This window comes from Prionailurus bengalensis, chromosome A1 (assembly GCF_016509475.1).
Source record: "Prionailurus bengalensis isolate Pbe53 chromosome A1, Fcat_Pben_1.1_paternal_pri, whole genome shotgun sequence".
NCBI classification, from domain to species: Eukaryota; Metazoa; Chordata; class Mammalia; order Carnivora; family Felidae; genus Prionailurus; species Prionailurus bengalensis.
Genome location: NC_057343.1, coordinates 221010814 through 221025378, shown reverse-complemented (window position 1 = coordinate 221025378; position 14565 = coordinate 221010814). Strand labels below are relative to the sequence as shown.

Genomic DNA, 14565 nt, shown 5'->3' with positions numbered 1-14565 from the left:
GCACACAATTGCAATGTATAGAAACAAAATTGTACATAGGACATGGAGAGGTTAAGATAACCTTAAACTAGTCATTCATAAGCATATTAACATTGTATTAGGTGGCCCCTGTGTTTGCACTGTGTCCCTGAATAGGCATACTAGAACATATGTAACTGCCAAACATTTACACAGCTAGTTTGTATCTAAGTATTTATATCTATACTCATCCGGGGGTAATATTCAACTTTGCTCTGAAGGATACAAAGGAACTTTGAATCCCATTTTTTCAAAATGCCAAATGGTTTAGTCGAAGGCAACTCTCCATGGAATAACTGGGGAGTTTCAAGTGGATTTCTGTACAATTTCCATGCACACTACTCCTCTGAGGAATTTATATCTTTCATCAGATTTGCAGTATTGTGCATTTCCCCAATTATGTCCCTCTAAACATTTAGCCTGGCTGAGATCATACATGTCTGCTTTCACTTATATGTCATGTGTGTACCTTGGCTCAACATATTTTTTCACTACTCCTAGATATCTGAAACTCAATTCAAAATCTTCAAATCAAACTGAAATCCCTGTCTCTCTCTTCAAACAATGTCTTCTGGTAAAAAGCTAGAAAACAGCTTTTTCTTTTGCTCTCTCCTCTCTCCTTCAAAACTTTTGTCGACATGATGACCAAGTCCATTGGATCACCCACTTAAATGTGTTTCAAATTCCTCCTCTCCTCAGCATTGGTCCAGACTCTCATCAACTGTTGCTCTTGTGATCCAAGCAGTGTGCTTCATTGCTGCCAGAATAATTAGCATAATTATTCCTTTGCATAATCTCTATGGCATTTTAGTTTTATATCCATCCCTTTTCCTGATGTTAACAATGCCCATACATTTTCCTTCTTGTCTCATAATCCCTGCTTCAAACCCTGAGGTCCAGCCGTACCAAACGGAACTCATTTCCTTTGTTTTCCTACCTGGAGAACTCTTACATAATTTTCTCTTTCCTGATCCACTTACATCTGAAGAGTTTATCATTTGATGGTTTAGACTTCAATTGGCAATTATAGTATGAATGTTATTGCACCATTCTCCAATTATAGGTGGGTATGGAACATGCATGTCAACATACATATGTGTGTGCATACATATATGAGCATGTATACTTATAACTACACATCCGTACATACACATAATGGATGTTTTTGCACATTATATCTATGTGCAAAACATAGATATTTGCATAGATATTTGCATATTATATCTATGTGCAAAAACAAGCAAGAAAAGAAGTAAAGAAGACATGGGGTGTGAGATAAACTATAAAGGGGTGTGTGTGTGTGTGTGTGTGTGTGTGTGAGAGAGAGAGAGAGAGAGAGAGGACACAGGAAAGGGAGAGTTTGTGTCTATACCCTTCAAAACACAAACCATTTGTGGATGTATCCTGTATCTTGTATCTCTCTTTATTAATTTATTATTATTTACTAGTATAGTTCCTGCCCACACTGTATGACTTCATTCAACATTTTATAAGTCAAGGAATGCTTTTACAACACCATTTCTTTGCAATTATTATAAACTGTAGACATTGGAACCATAGGGAAGAATCCTATAAATATTTTGGTGGTCACAGTAAAAATCATAGTTATCTCTAACCAATAAAAATTATAGAACAGTTCTAAGGAATATAAAGGTATTTTTTTTCCTAGACAATGAAAAAGGGAAAAAGAGATATTTTAAATTTCATTCCTTCTTTCTCAGGCTAAAGCATCTTCCTTGGGACATACCTGACTGTTGCTCTAGTTGAAATGTGCTTGATAATTTTAAAATATGCAGATCAGCCTGAGGCCTACATTACCTTAGAATCCCCAGTAGAGAAGAGGTTGACTCTATTTACAAAGGAAAAATCAGCACTTATTAAATCAAATCTCTCTTGTACCAGGCAGGGATTACGGTAGTCTCACAGCTCACTGAATGTACAGGTCTTAAATCCCTACGTATATCATAGAGACATTTCCTTGAAAGACCTTGTCTGATGCAAACCTGTTTATTTATCTGTCCAAGGAGTATAAGGACAAATACAAAGTATAAGGACCAAAAAACAAAACAAAACAAAACAAAACAGCCAGTCATGTTTGGTCCCTGGGAATTGCAAAAGCACCAACCTATAAAGGTTTCATTTCCCTATTTGTAGCAAATGCATAGACATTTCAAGAATTTAGTATACCTTATCTAAAGTTATCTGTATAATCTACAAACAAGTAGTGAATCATGGAATTAATGAAAAGCAAAATGATCCAGGGAAGATGAAGAAGAGAGTCTTTCATGTACCAATTTCTTTCTTGGTGTAGTGGTTAGAAGTGTAGATTTTTGAGCCAAAGAACCTTGATCCCCAATCTGACTTTAAATTATTTCCCAGTTATAGGACTTTGAACAAGTAACTTAAGTTTACACATACCTGTTTTTTAACTAATAAAAAGGAGGAGGCAATTATGTTATAATGTTATATAGATATTGTGAAGACTTAATGAGTTTTTTTTGTATTTTATAGTTCTCAGTACATGCTATAACACTGTGCTTATTACTATTATTTTTATACTGCCTTTTTGAAATTTAGGCAAACTGGATAACCCATATTTATGTAATTTAATGGGCTAAATAAAGTCAGTCAGTGTCCAATCTAGGTCATTTAGATAAAACACATAAATATACATATGATATCTTTTTAGGGCTCTGAGTGATTCTAGAATTGTTTGCTATTATTTCTCAATTGGCTATAGTTGTGTATAATCTTTAGATACAATTTGAGAGAATATAAAGAGATGTATTAAAACATTCAGAAAAGTAGAGTCTTATTAAGTTTATTTGTACACTGAAAGTGTCTTATTACCTATTATTTATCTTAATAAAAAAACTTTCCTATAAGGGAGAAATTCTGTGTCAATTTTCAGAACTAACAACCCAATGAACTGATTTTTGCTACTGTCCTTAATAATTCATGGCAAAAAATGTAGTGGACAAATATAAATTCACTCTTTTGAGTGTACTTGGGATAGATCTGGAAACTGACATAATAAACATCATATCAAATTCTCATAGATTTGATGATTATCTACACACATAATGCCCTAAAACTTAAGAGAATCAAGAATAAATACAAATAAAACTATCACCCAGTTTGTTTGCATTTTATAAATTTTTCCCCTTCATAGAATTTCAGCTCATTCAACATTGCATAAATGTACTAGTTACTGGTTCCTGACTCCCACTTGTCCACCTAAGCTTGGTGCAAACATGTCTGTGATTCCATGTTAAGTAGACTAGAGGCATGGTTCCATGAGTGCTGGTTTTCTCAGGAGCTCACACCTACAGTTAGGAGATGTGAAAATAATCTACTCTCTCTGTCTTTTGTTGTCTGTGATAGGATGTGTGGGAAAGCAGCTAAATGTGAATAAAGAGCTGTGGTCTTGAGCTGTGCCCTAGACTTGTCTCATTTGTGGTTTGGAGTTTTTGCCAGGGTCTCAGAGGTTTAGCTGCCTTCCTTCTTCTTGAGTTCTAGTGAACTACTGTCCCATTCAAAAACTAGATCCAAGTCCCCAGCACCAGCTGGCTGGCTGGGACCCTGACCATCTGCATAAGTGCTTTTTGTAAATGCTTTTCCCTAATCCTGAACTTACCTTCTAGATGTTTATTTTGTTTTGTTTTGTTTTTGTTTTTAATGGATTTGAGAGTCTTATGATATAACATTCTCTGCTATATCAAGGCAAAGATACTGGGTTCTGCAGATCAGATATTTCTTAATCATTTACTCTGGTCAGGATGAAAATCAGTTATTGTAACATTTTCCCAGAGATTTTTTTTAAAGTCATTGGACATAAATCTTATTGTCCCAGTTGATTTTTCCAACTCCCACAGAGATCAAGTTGCAGTAATTTAATATTTTTAATAGACCTTTTCCATGGAGTCTATTTTGTTTTTCTTATTTTAGGGAAAGAAAAAAGGATATGGAATGAAAAAGACTAAAGTATTCAAGCAGGATACCAGGAGCTTAGATTTCAGGTGAGGAAGTGTTATATGTTCTGGGTTAGCACAATGAAACAGCACCATACAAGGACCACTGAACATCTGACTGGTTGGAGAGCAGAAAAACAGGCTCTGGAGTCCTCATTCATGAAAGAATTCATTCGTTTGTATGAGGTACGCACATTCATTTTGTTCTGCCCACTGAGGTTACAGGTCTCTCCAGGCTTAAGGCACTTCTATTTAATCTTTGGTTGGCCACAAAAGAACAGCAGCGCAACATCAGAGACAGGAAAGGAATAAGATCAGAAACATTAGATACACTCATGAAGAAGGAAAAGGGAAGAGGAGGAAATCGAGTTTTATCAAGAACTTATTATATATTGCAGTTACTATTGAAGACATTTTACATATGTGACTGTATTTATTTATTTATTTTTATCATTTTTTAAATTATTTACTTTTATTTTAGAGACAGAGATTGAGAGATGAGCAGGGGAGAGGAGTAGAGGGAGGGGAAGAGAGAGAAGCACGCTCCATGCTCAGCACAGAGCCCGACATGGGGCTCGATCCCATGACCCTGGGATCATGACCTTGGCCTAAATCAAGAGTCAGATGCTCAACTGACTGAGCCACCTGTGGGCCCCTGACCTTATTTATTAACTGTTAACCCTCTAAGTATTGTATATGTAGCACCTATGATTAGGGAAGCTACATTGTCTAATTGTATGCATTTTCAGTTCCTAAAATTACTCAGGTCTCCTTAGAAAAGCCTCCCCTACTCATCCTTCCTAAAATAGCACCCCTGCCATTATCTAGCCCCTTACCTGCTTTATGTTCTTCACAACACTTACCACACAACCAGACATCACATTATGTTCCTGTAGCTATCACTTTATTGTCTGCATCTTCAACTAGGAGCTCAGGTCCTTTGTTGGCCATTGTGGCCTAATTCCCACTTTGTGCCTGGGCCATAGGAAACTTTAAGAAATTACCTACTAAACCACATTTAATTCAAGATTTCTTTCTAACTACTATATTGTTTGTCTATTTTATTTTCTTATTCATCTTACTTCTTAAAGTACGGGCATTATTTCTTCAGTCTTCTTCCTGTTCTTCTTTTATTCCTCAACTTAATATCCTCCAGCTTCTTACAAAATAATTTCAACGAAAACCAATTGGGAAAGATCATCTGCAATTACTCCCATTATGTAAATTCCAATAGCTGCTATCCAGTGCTGATTTAATTGGACTTTTTGGAAGTAATTGTCACTTTTGTCCTTTCCATTGTTATTCTGTTTTGTTTTGGCATTATCAAGTTACAAAAACATATAAAAATATAGGCTCCAGAAAAGCAAACATTAAAAGCATCTGTTATTTCAGGGGTGCCTGGGTGGCTCAATCGGTTAATCGTCCAACTTTGGCTCAGGTCATGATCTTACAGTTGGTGAGTTCGAGCCGCACGCTGGGCTCTGTGCTGACAGCTCGAAGCCTGGAGCCTGCTTTGGATTCTGTGTCTCCCTCTCTCTCTCTGCCCCTACCCCACTCACACTCTGTCTCTCTCTCCCTCTCTCTTTCTCTCTCTCTCTCAAAAATAAATAAACATCAAAAATATATATTTTAAAAAAAGCATCTATCATTTTTATCACCAAAGAATCTTCATCACCACTTTGAAGCATGTCCTTTATCATTTGTTTTTCCTGCACAGAATATGCCCTTTCATAAATTAGATTTTGCTAATTCCCAACTTTGTGAACTCTTCATCTTTTTCTATCTTTATGACATACAGTAGTTTTAAGAAAGGACTTAGATCAAGAGATAAATTCCCCCAAAAAGCTTCCATGGTAAATGATGTACTCATACCTTCACCCCTCCCCCCAATTTGGATAAGTGCTACTATTCTGTATGCCCACTGCATTCTGTGCATAGTTCCTTCATTACACATGATTTCCTATTGATATATTCTATTGCTAGACAATATACGACTCATAATCAAGAATCAAGACATTAATGTTCATACGCTTAGGTACAAACATAGTACCTGTCAGTGAAAGGTAAGCAATAGATTTTTTCCCTTATTATTTTAAAAATTATGTCACTTGATATAACGCAGGATTGTGAAAATATTCAATAGAGTATCTTTTTGAGACTGAAAAATACAAGTTAGTATCTAGAGCAAAAGAGCAGAAAATACTTTTAGAACTCAGTTTTCAGGTGCCCCCTAACCTTCTAATCCATTGTCTCTCTTTTAGAATCACACTAAGCTGGGCACCCATATTATATTAATGTTCACCTACCTGTATACTTCTAAAAGCACAGGACCATGATGATAACTTAGGTCAGGAACACAGTTATATGCTTGTTAATACCAATTAAAATTTGCTATTGTCAATGATCCTGGGAGTATAGAGTTTTTTAATCTAATCTCCCACCAACCTATTCCTGTTTGGTATGATCCAGCTACACCATCTTTGGTTCTTGACATAATCACTCATTTTCCAATCTCAGGGTCTCACACATGGTGTTAACTCTGCTTGGTGGATTTTCACATCTCTTTATATGGCTAAGTTTATTTCATCTTGCCATGTTTGGATAAAATATCCCCTCCTTAATGAGATCTTCCCCTACTCTTCCCTTTGGCACACACATGTTCCTCTTTTTATCCATGACTGAGTCAACGCCTTGCATATATATATTTTTACTTATGTCTGGTAAGTTATGACCTCACCTACTGTAATGAAAGGTCATAGGGATAAAAACCAGGACCCTTTGGTGACAACATTCATATATCTAATTTCTAAAATAGTGTTTGGTTTATTTACTTTGAGGGAGAGAGCACATGAGCATGTGCATGCACAAGTGGGGCAGGGGCAGAGAGAGAAGGCGAGAGAGAGAATCCCAAGAAGGCTCTGAGGTGGGGGCTCCATCTCACAACTGTGAGATCATGACCTGCCCCAAAATCAAAAGTTGGCCGCTTAACCAACTGAGCCACCCAGGCGCCACACGGTGTGTTTTCAATAAATATTGTCAGATAAATAAATTTATTATTTCACTTGAACAGATCCTCATATAACACATCAAAGTTTCCTAACTGCAGCACTGTTGGCATTTGGGGCCAAATTATTCTCTGTCATATGAATTGTAAGGATGTTCAGAGCATTCCTATCTTCTACCCAATAGATGCTGGTAGAAGCCACCAGCTGAGACAAGCAAAAATGTCTCAAAACATTGCCAAATGTTCTCTGGGGTGGCAAAATTGTCCCTGATGGGGAATGACTGTTATAGATCCACACAATAAAATAAGCTAAACAATGAAGCAGGACATCTGAGTTTTCATCTTTCACTGTCCCTTCCAAATGACTGAGAGTTTTATCATTCACAGATGGACCATATTGGAAAATACGGAATTTGGATCAGCCCATCTGCATGCAAGTTTAAGTTCTGAGGCCACTTTTATAATATTGACTAATAATAGTAATAGAGCAGCACTTGAACAAATCAACATTACTGAACACATAAATACGCTAGTGCCAGCCACTGGGTCAAGTGTTTCATAGGTGTTGATTTATTTAGTCTTACACTCTACCATGGAGTATGCACTGCTATCCAAGTTTATTCGTTGTCACTGAAAAACAGAAGGGTTGGTTTAACTGACCAACATGAAAAAGCTACTAAGTGAGGAAGACAGCACTGGGACTCATGCAGAATCACTCCATGCAGTGATCGAGTGGAAATGTGGTTAGTCTGAATTGAGACTTGATGCAACTGGAAAATACATTATCTAAGTGGATATTCCAAAGAATTATGGTAACAAAGAATATAAAATACCTGAATTCAGTTTTATATTGACATATCTAAAGGACACTATTAGGCTAAAGAAAATATATGGTTAAAATATATTCTCCTGTTTCTTTTAACTTTTTTAGATGGCTGATAAAAATTATGATTACGTACGTGGCGCACAATTTTGGTTTGCATTATATTTCAATTAGGCAGCATTGGCTTGTTGTCTTTATCATTGCCACTCTGAATCTCCTTTACTTTTTCCATGCATTGAGTATAATAATACTAACAAGGGATCTACATAGGTTAGTTCTGAGTTCTCAATGCTATGCCACATATGAAAGACTTCATAAACTGCGGAACTGTCTCCAAATCTTAGCTATTTAATGAAATGATATTGGAAATTAAAAACTAGTTTTCTGGATATTAGATGACTGAGGTTATCAAGTGGTATTCTAATTGCCATGACTGAATGTTCCCAATAGTAAGATATGGTTGCAAATATTCATTGCAGAAAATATAATTGAGAAAATAAAAATCCACAAATTATGTTTCTAGCTATAATTAAAAAATAATGAGGCAAGATACAAGGTGCTCTACAATTCCTCTAAATGTGTTGTGCTATACATCTGGATTTGGACATGGATTTCAACCCTACTCTGCATTACTTGGAGTTTGGTCTTAACATCTAGAACTTTTCTTTTCTCATTTGTAAAATGGGGATCATAATATTGACCTAAATGAGTTATTGTGATCAAATAACGGTAGGCCAATCAATAACTTGGTACAGTGTCCAAAAAACATGTTATTCAGAAAATGTGTTATGTTGCTGCTGCTTTTTATTATCAATATTTCATCATCATCATCATCATCATCACTACTATTATAATTATATCAGGGCTTGTGTAATGTATCTGTCAGATGCCAATCATAAATTCTGACTCAACAAAAGCAAAGGAAAAAAATTATCAAATGAATTAATAAAGGTATCATAGTAGATGAAAAAAATAATAAAATGAATTTTCATTGGACATTATTATCTTTCAAATATCTGATTTTTGTGCTTAATTAGAATCTATTAATTTCCTTTATTGGATTATCATTTTTAAATGAACTGAATTTTTGACATGTGTATATATGTTCCTGAGCATTTAAAATATAATAGTCCTCTTAGTGGTCATTTATTATTGACCTAAAAAATACTTTTTTAAAGGAATATTTTTGCCTCTTGTGGATAATGTGATTATTTAGTTATGGTTTATTCTACTGGATTTGCATGTTAATTCTCCTGGTAACAAGTTCAGGTTAAGAGGTGGTCAGAAATATATAGAAAATGTGAAATTTTAATTTTAATGCCACTAAGCATGTCTTCAGATTTGTTTGAGAAGAAATAATAGGGATTATTATTTTCCTTTCTCCTGCTGATGCTACAGGTAATTGGAGCTGTAGTCTGACTGTTTGAAAAGAGCATAAAGAAATACCCTTTTCTCTGTTTGGAGCCAAACACCACAATGGCAGACCTAATGGGGACATCCCCTAATATTTAGCAAAAGAATCATCATGAATAATAAACAAGTGATTACTGTGCTCAAAAAATATTCTATGTGAATGTTATAATTTTTCTACACACAAGATTTTAGACAAATCAATTCAAATCATACACTATTTTTACTCATCAAAGTTAGATAAAAATAACATGGAAAAGAGGTAAATTTCTTTGAAACAGTCAAAACAATGCAACAAATTCTTAGACTATAATTCCTTCTGCATTATAGTCTTTAGTGTAAAAATATAAATATCACAAAAAACTACATTTTAATAATTTCTCCCAAAAGTATGTAAGCCAAAAATCAAACTAGAATTGGGAGATCAACTTAGAAGTGAACACACAAAAAATGCTAAAAAAATAATGACAAAGATAATACAACCTGCATTTTATGCCACATTTCTAACAACATAAAATTCCATCTTAAAGTACAGATTTTTCCAATGAGCAGGAAATTGTCTGATACTTGGGGGTGCCCATTCAGATCTAACATCACCCACTCTAATTGCATTTCTATACAAATTTGTGTAAAAAAGGGATTCATGTGTCTAACACATGAATAAATACATGTGTTATATGGTCAGAAGCTAACGGTTCTTAACCTATTCTTGATCTATTTTGAGAACTTGAAGAGTTCATTTTAAAACAAAAATAGATCCAAATACATGACATTATCACTAAATAGATTTAGTGTTTTATAACTAAATAGGTCAGGAATACAAAATGTTTAGAATGATTACCATTCCAAACACAGAGAGAGTAACTGTAAGTCTGACACAGCGATATTAAATGTAAGTCTGAATAGTTTGTTATGTTCTGGCTATGTAGCCCTTTCTGACTAAGTCCTCATAATATGACAAATTAGATATTTTATTGAAAAATGTTACCCTCAAGTTAAGATCCTTCTTATTAAATTCTAGGTGGAAGTAAACACATTCATTGTAGAAGTATGACTTTGTTTTCCAGTAAAACATCATTTCTTTTTGCGAACTGAAAGAAATAGTTCTTGGATTGTAGTCATGGATGCAGAGCATATTTATGGACAGGTTTTGTGATCATCCATAGATCCCTATTTCTAAATGAAATATATCCGAAATATATTTTTTTTTACATTTCAGTAACAGTGAATGCATCAGCATACGGACCTTTTTTTTTTTTCTTCACTTTTGTAGCACATTTTCAATGTTTTTAAAATTAAATGATTGACAACTACCTTTTCCATATCTTTTCTCTTTTTAGTCTAAAGCTTTTGCCATGTGGAAAGACCATTAAAGGCAGCTTACTCTGGGGGAAGCGAGGTGGGTTGTCATTTACATCTGTCAGTGTGATGTTCACCGTTGTGGTCCCTGATAAGCCTCCCATCTGGCCGCCCATATCTTTGGCCTGGATTACCACTTGGTACTGCTCCCTGTTTTCTCTGTTCATGTTTGGTAAAGCAGTCCTGATGATACCTGGAAGAAAAAAAAAACTTTTGTTATCCTCATTAAAGTTTCAAATATTAGTTGATTAAGACCACATATTATACATCTAGGGTTTTTTGAAAGACAGAATATATTTTTGCTATTAATTTTTATTGTCTAGAAATCATGAAAGTGATTCAGTGGAAATATTTTACAATTTGTGCGGTTTTTCTGTTACCTAAAAATACCATATTGACTATATAGTGACCTAAACCCATATGCAAAAAACATAAAGCCAGGTCTCTTTCTGTTAGCTCACTCAATCATTTCACTTAAATTCTCAAGTCTTTAAGTGTGATATCATCTCTCTTCTGTAAGCAGTAATGCTAATGCTTGTCTTATTGTTCCCACCTTTTTTCTACTTGAAAAGATCATGACTTAAAGTAACAACTGATTCACGATTCCTGACCTGTTTCAGGCTCCACAGAGAAATATGGCTGCCCTTGAAGTATGCTGTAAATAACTCTGGCGCTGTTCCCATAGGAAGGATCATCCGCATCTGTAGCTGTGACTTGCACCACGGAAGTACCTGAAGTATCCAAATTCAGCTTAGTTCTGCACAGCACCAGAAGGAGGAGCAAAAGCACTGGTTTTCATGGAAGACTTGAATGATTTTTGGCTTTAATAATGACCTCTTAAAGAAACATTTCTATATAATTGACATGAAAATCATACATATAGTGTTATTACAGGAAAACTCTGAATTCAGTTACATATTTAATTAGCCAACAGGTATATTTTTATGCACCTGTAGATAATGCTACAATGCATCAGACTATAATAAATGCAGTTACTTTACATATGATGAGGTTTGATATTAAAATTCATTTTCACATAATAGATTTGTTTCATGTAAAGGGCATATCTGATCACAAAGGAGTAAGTGTGCTCCTCTTTCCTCCTCTCCACTAATTGACTATAAAAATAATTAACATCTGCTCTAGAATACAATTTTATGAATAGATTAAATTCTAAATTTAGAAACAATCCAAGAGGATCCCAAGTTCCATGAACTATTAAAAGCTATTTAATAAAGTTCAAGATATAAAAAAAGAGCTTTATCATAAAGCAATTGCCAAAGTCCTCGGGATTTAGTGAAGTAAATATTAAATAATAATCCCAGAACAATGCTTTTGAGAAATGCAGAGTTGAAAATGTGCCATTGTAACTTAAAAGAAAAGAATCAGAATTATTGCATTGGTTTATATGACTTCTCCCATGCTTGAGGAATAAATTTATCCTACCAAATCTAAATATCTATCTCCAAAAAAATGTTACCTTTGTTTCCTGATGTTTGTTTTTTGTCATTCTCTATTTAATAAAAAAATAAGGCAATCTTAACTTTCTTTGCTTACAAATAACAACTTCTGTTTATTTCCATTGAAAAAGAAAGTTCCATTATCTTTTTTTTTTTTTTAATTTTTTTTTCAACGTTTATTTATTTTTGGGACAGAGAGAGACAGAGCATGAACGGGGGAGGGGCAGAGAGAGAGGGAGACACAGAATCCGAAACAGGCTCCAGGCTCTGAGCCATCAGCCCAGAGCCTGACGCGTGGCTCGAACTTGCAGACCGCGAGATGGTGACCTGGCTGAAGTCGGACGCTCAACCGACTGCGCCACCCAGGCGCCCCGAAAGTTCCATTATCTTGAGTGTTATACTTGTAGCTTTTTCATGCCTTCCATCTTATAGATTCTACAGCCTAAATCTGTATTTGTATATCAGTATGTGATTGTGGATTTCCACTAGTTTGTTTGAATAAGAGATTTATATCAGCAGGATTATGCTTATAAGAAAAATATGTTTTAAAATAATATGAATTAGATAATCTAATCATTTCCACCTTTTGTATCATTTAGATACACCAGACAAAGTCTTTAGGCGAATTATAACTAGAGAATGTATATGAATACTATATTACATCTATACTTACCCAAATGTGCTTACAATATATTTGGGATCAGAATTTTACCTAGCTGTTACACAAATCCATGTGACAAAGATATTATATTTTCATAATTTTCTACTAAATTTTAATGATATTTTCATTGTTTTTTAAAGGAAATATCTACTTATTTGCAAAGATTTACAAATCCATGGCATGTAAAAAAATTATTCTTTTTTTTCTAATGCATTTCCGACATGAGGAAATTAAATAAGTACTGTTAGGAGGGACTCAAAAATGTCAACTGATCATAGCATTTTAAAAATTTCTGGTAATTATTTTGTATACTTTTTACATACCATGATAACTCCTATAAATGAACTTACCTACAACAGACATTTCCGGAACACTCGCTGTATAAATTTCTTCTGGGAACGTTGGCTCATTGTCATTGATATCATGGATTTTGATCACAAACTCAGATTCTGGTTCTACTGGTCTCAAAGTTCTTCTGTTAATAGCTTGTGCACGCAGAGTATAAAAGGCTTTTTCTTCCCTATCAATTCTTCTTGTGGCATGAATGTCACCTGTTTTTTCATCAATAATAAAAAGAGTACCTGCTCCATCTCCAGATAAAATATATTTGAGTGATCCGTCTCCTTTATCTTGGTCTGAATGAAGCTAAGGGAAATAAAAAAGAGCATATCCATGATAATGCCTAAAAGTACATAATGCTGAAAGAATTCAAACAGTCTCTCATGTCCCATAACTGAATAATGGGGTCAGTTATCTTAGTTCTTGAAATGTGACTTGAATAAGTATGAACACACTCACCTGTATATCTTAAACAGCAAGGCTAGCCTTTCACATACCAGTGTGATTTTTACTTTAAATGGGAAAAAGTAATAAAAATAAACCAAACACAGTTCCCCCCTTCACTTTGCTTTGCAAATAACCATTTTCATAGGCAATTAAATCCTGACAAAGCTATGTCATTGGTCTTGATATGCTTCTGTAAACATTTCTTCTCGCATTTCTTTCTTGAGCGGAAAATTCTCTTATTCTCCTATCATTTAGGAAATTCTTATAAAATTACTATTAGTTATTGCATTTCCACTGGAGAATTAGTGATAGCTTAACTGTAAGAAAGGCAAAGGTGTACGAGGTATAGCTCCTATGTTAGAAGCACTATGCATTATTTTTTGGTTCATACAAAAAGAGAGAGAGAGAGACTGCCCACAGATTATTTTTGAAACTCAGAAAAAGAGTACAAATAGATATTTATGTATTCTAATATTATAAACCAAGTTAATAAATTCTACAATCATATATGTCTTATATAGTCTCCTACCTTGCCAAATGTATCTTCCTAAAAACCTCAAACAAGTTTTGTGCAGGAACAAGACAATGCTAAGCAAGTCTGTTTCTTTGCCTATGCCCACAACATTAATCATCCAGAATCCACTCACGTCAAAGAGCTTTGCAGGCATTCATGTGGGCATCTCAGCCCAGTGCACAGCCCATCCCAGTGTAAATGCTACCTAGGATTCCAGGTTTTCGTGGGCAAATTCCATCTATATTGTATTTTATCAGATACTCCCTAGGACTGCCCCCAGAGGTTAGGGATGCATATAACAGTTGGTAAGTTTGGTCTTTGGGTGACTGACATGGAGGAGAGAGCTTCCCTGGACCTAGAAGCAAGCTCAGGGATGTTTGGGCAGGAAATAATGGGTCCCAAGTACCTTGAGTATTACCTGGGAATAGATGTGCAGGCTCTAGATGTGAATATCCCCTGCTCTCCATGGAATTCTTACCCTGCAGCCTGGGCTAACATGTAGGAGGGACCAAGCATGGCTTTGCACAACACAAGGATTATAAGTTTTTCTTTAATTGAA

General features: G+C 34.9%; 1 protein-coding gene across 1 annotated transcript in view; it reads right to left on the bottom strand.

Annotated features, from left to right (window-relative positions):
• LOC122495036 (cadherin-10) overlaps positions 1–14565 on the bottom strand; it is a 122786-nt gene that overhangs the window by 50799 nt on the left and 57422 nt on the right. Inside the window, exons 2-4 of the mRNA XM_043600749.1 lie at positions 13057–13351; positions 11197–11316; positions 10611–10778 (exon numbers count right to left, since the gene is read on the bottom strand). Of these exons, the coding sequence (XP_043456684.1) occupies positions 10611–10778; positions 11197–11316; positions 13057–13351 (583 nt within the window). The remainder of the gene's footprint in view (positions 1–10610; positions 10779–11196; positions 11317–13056; positions 13352–14565) is intronic.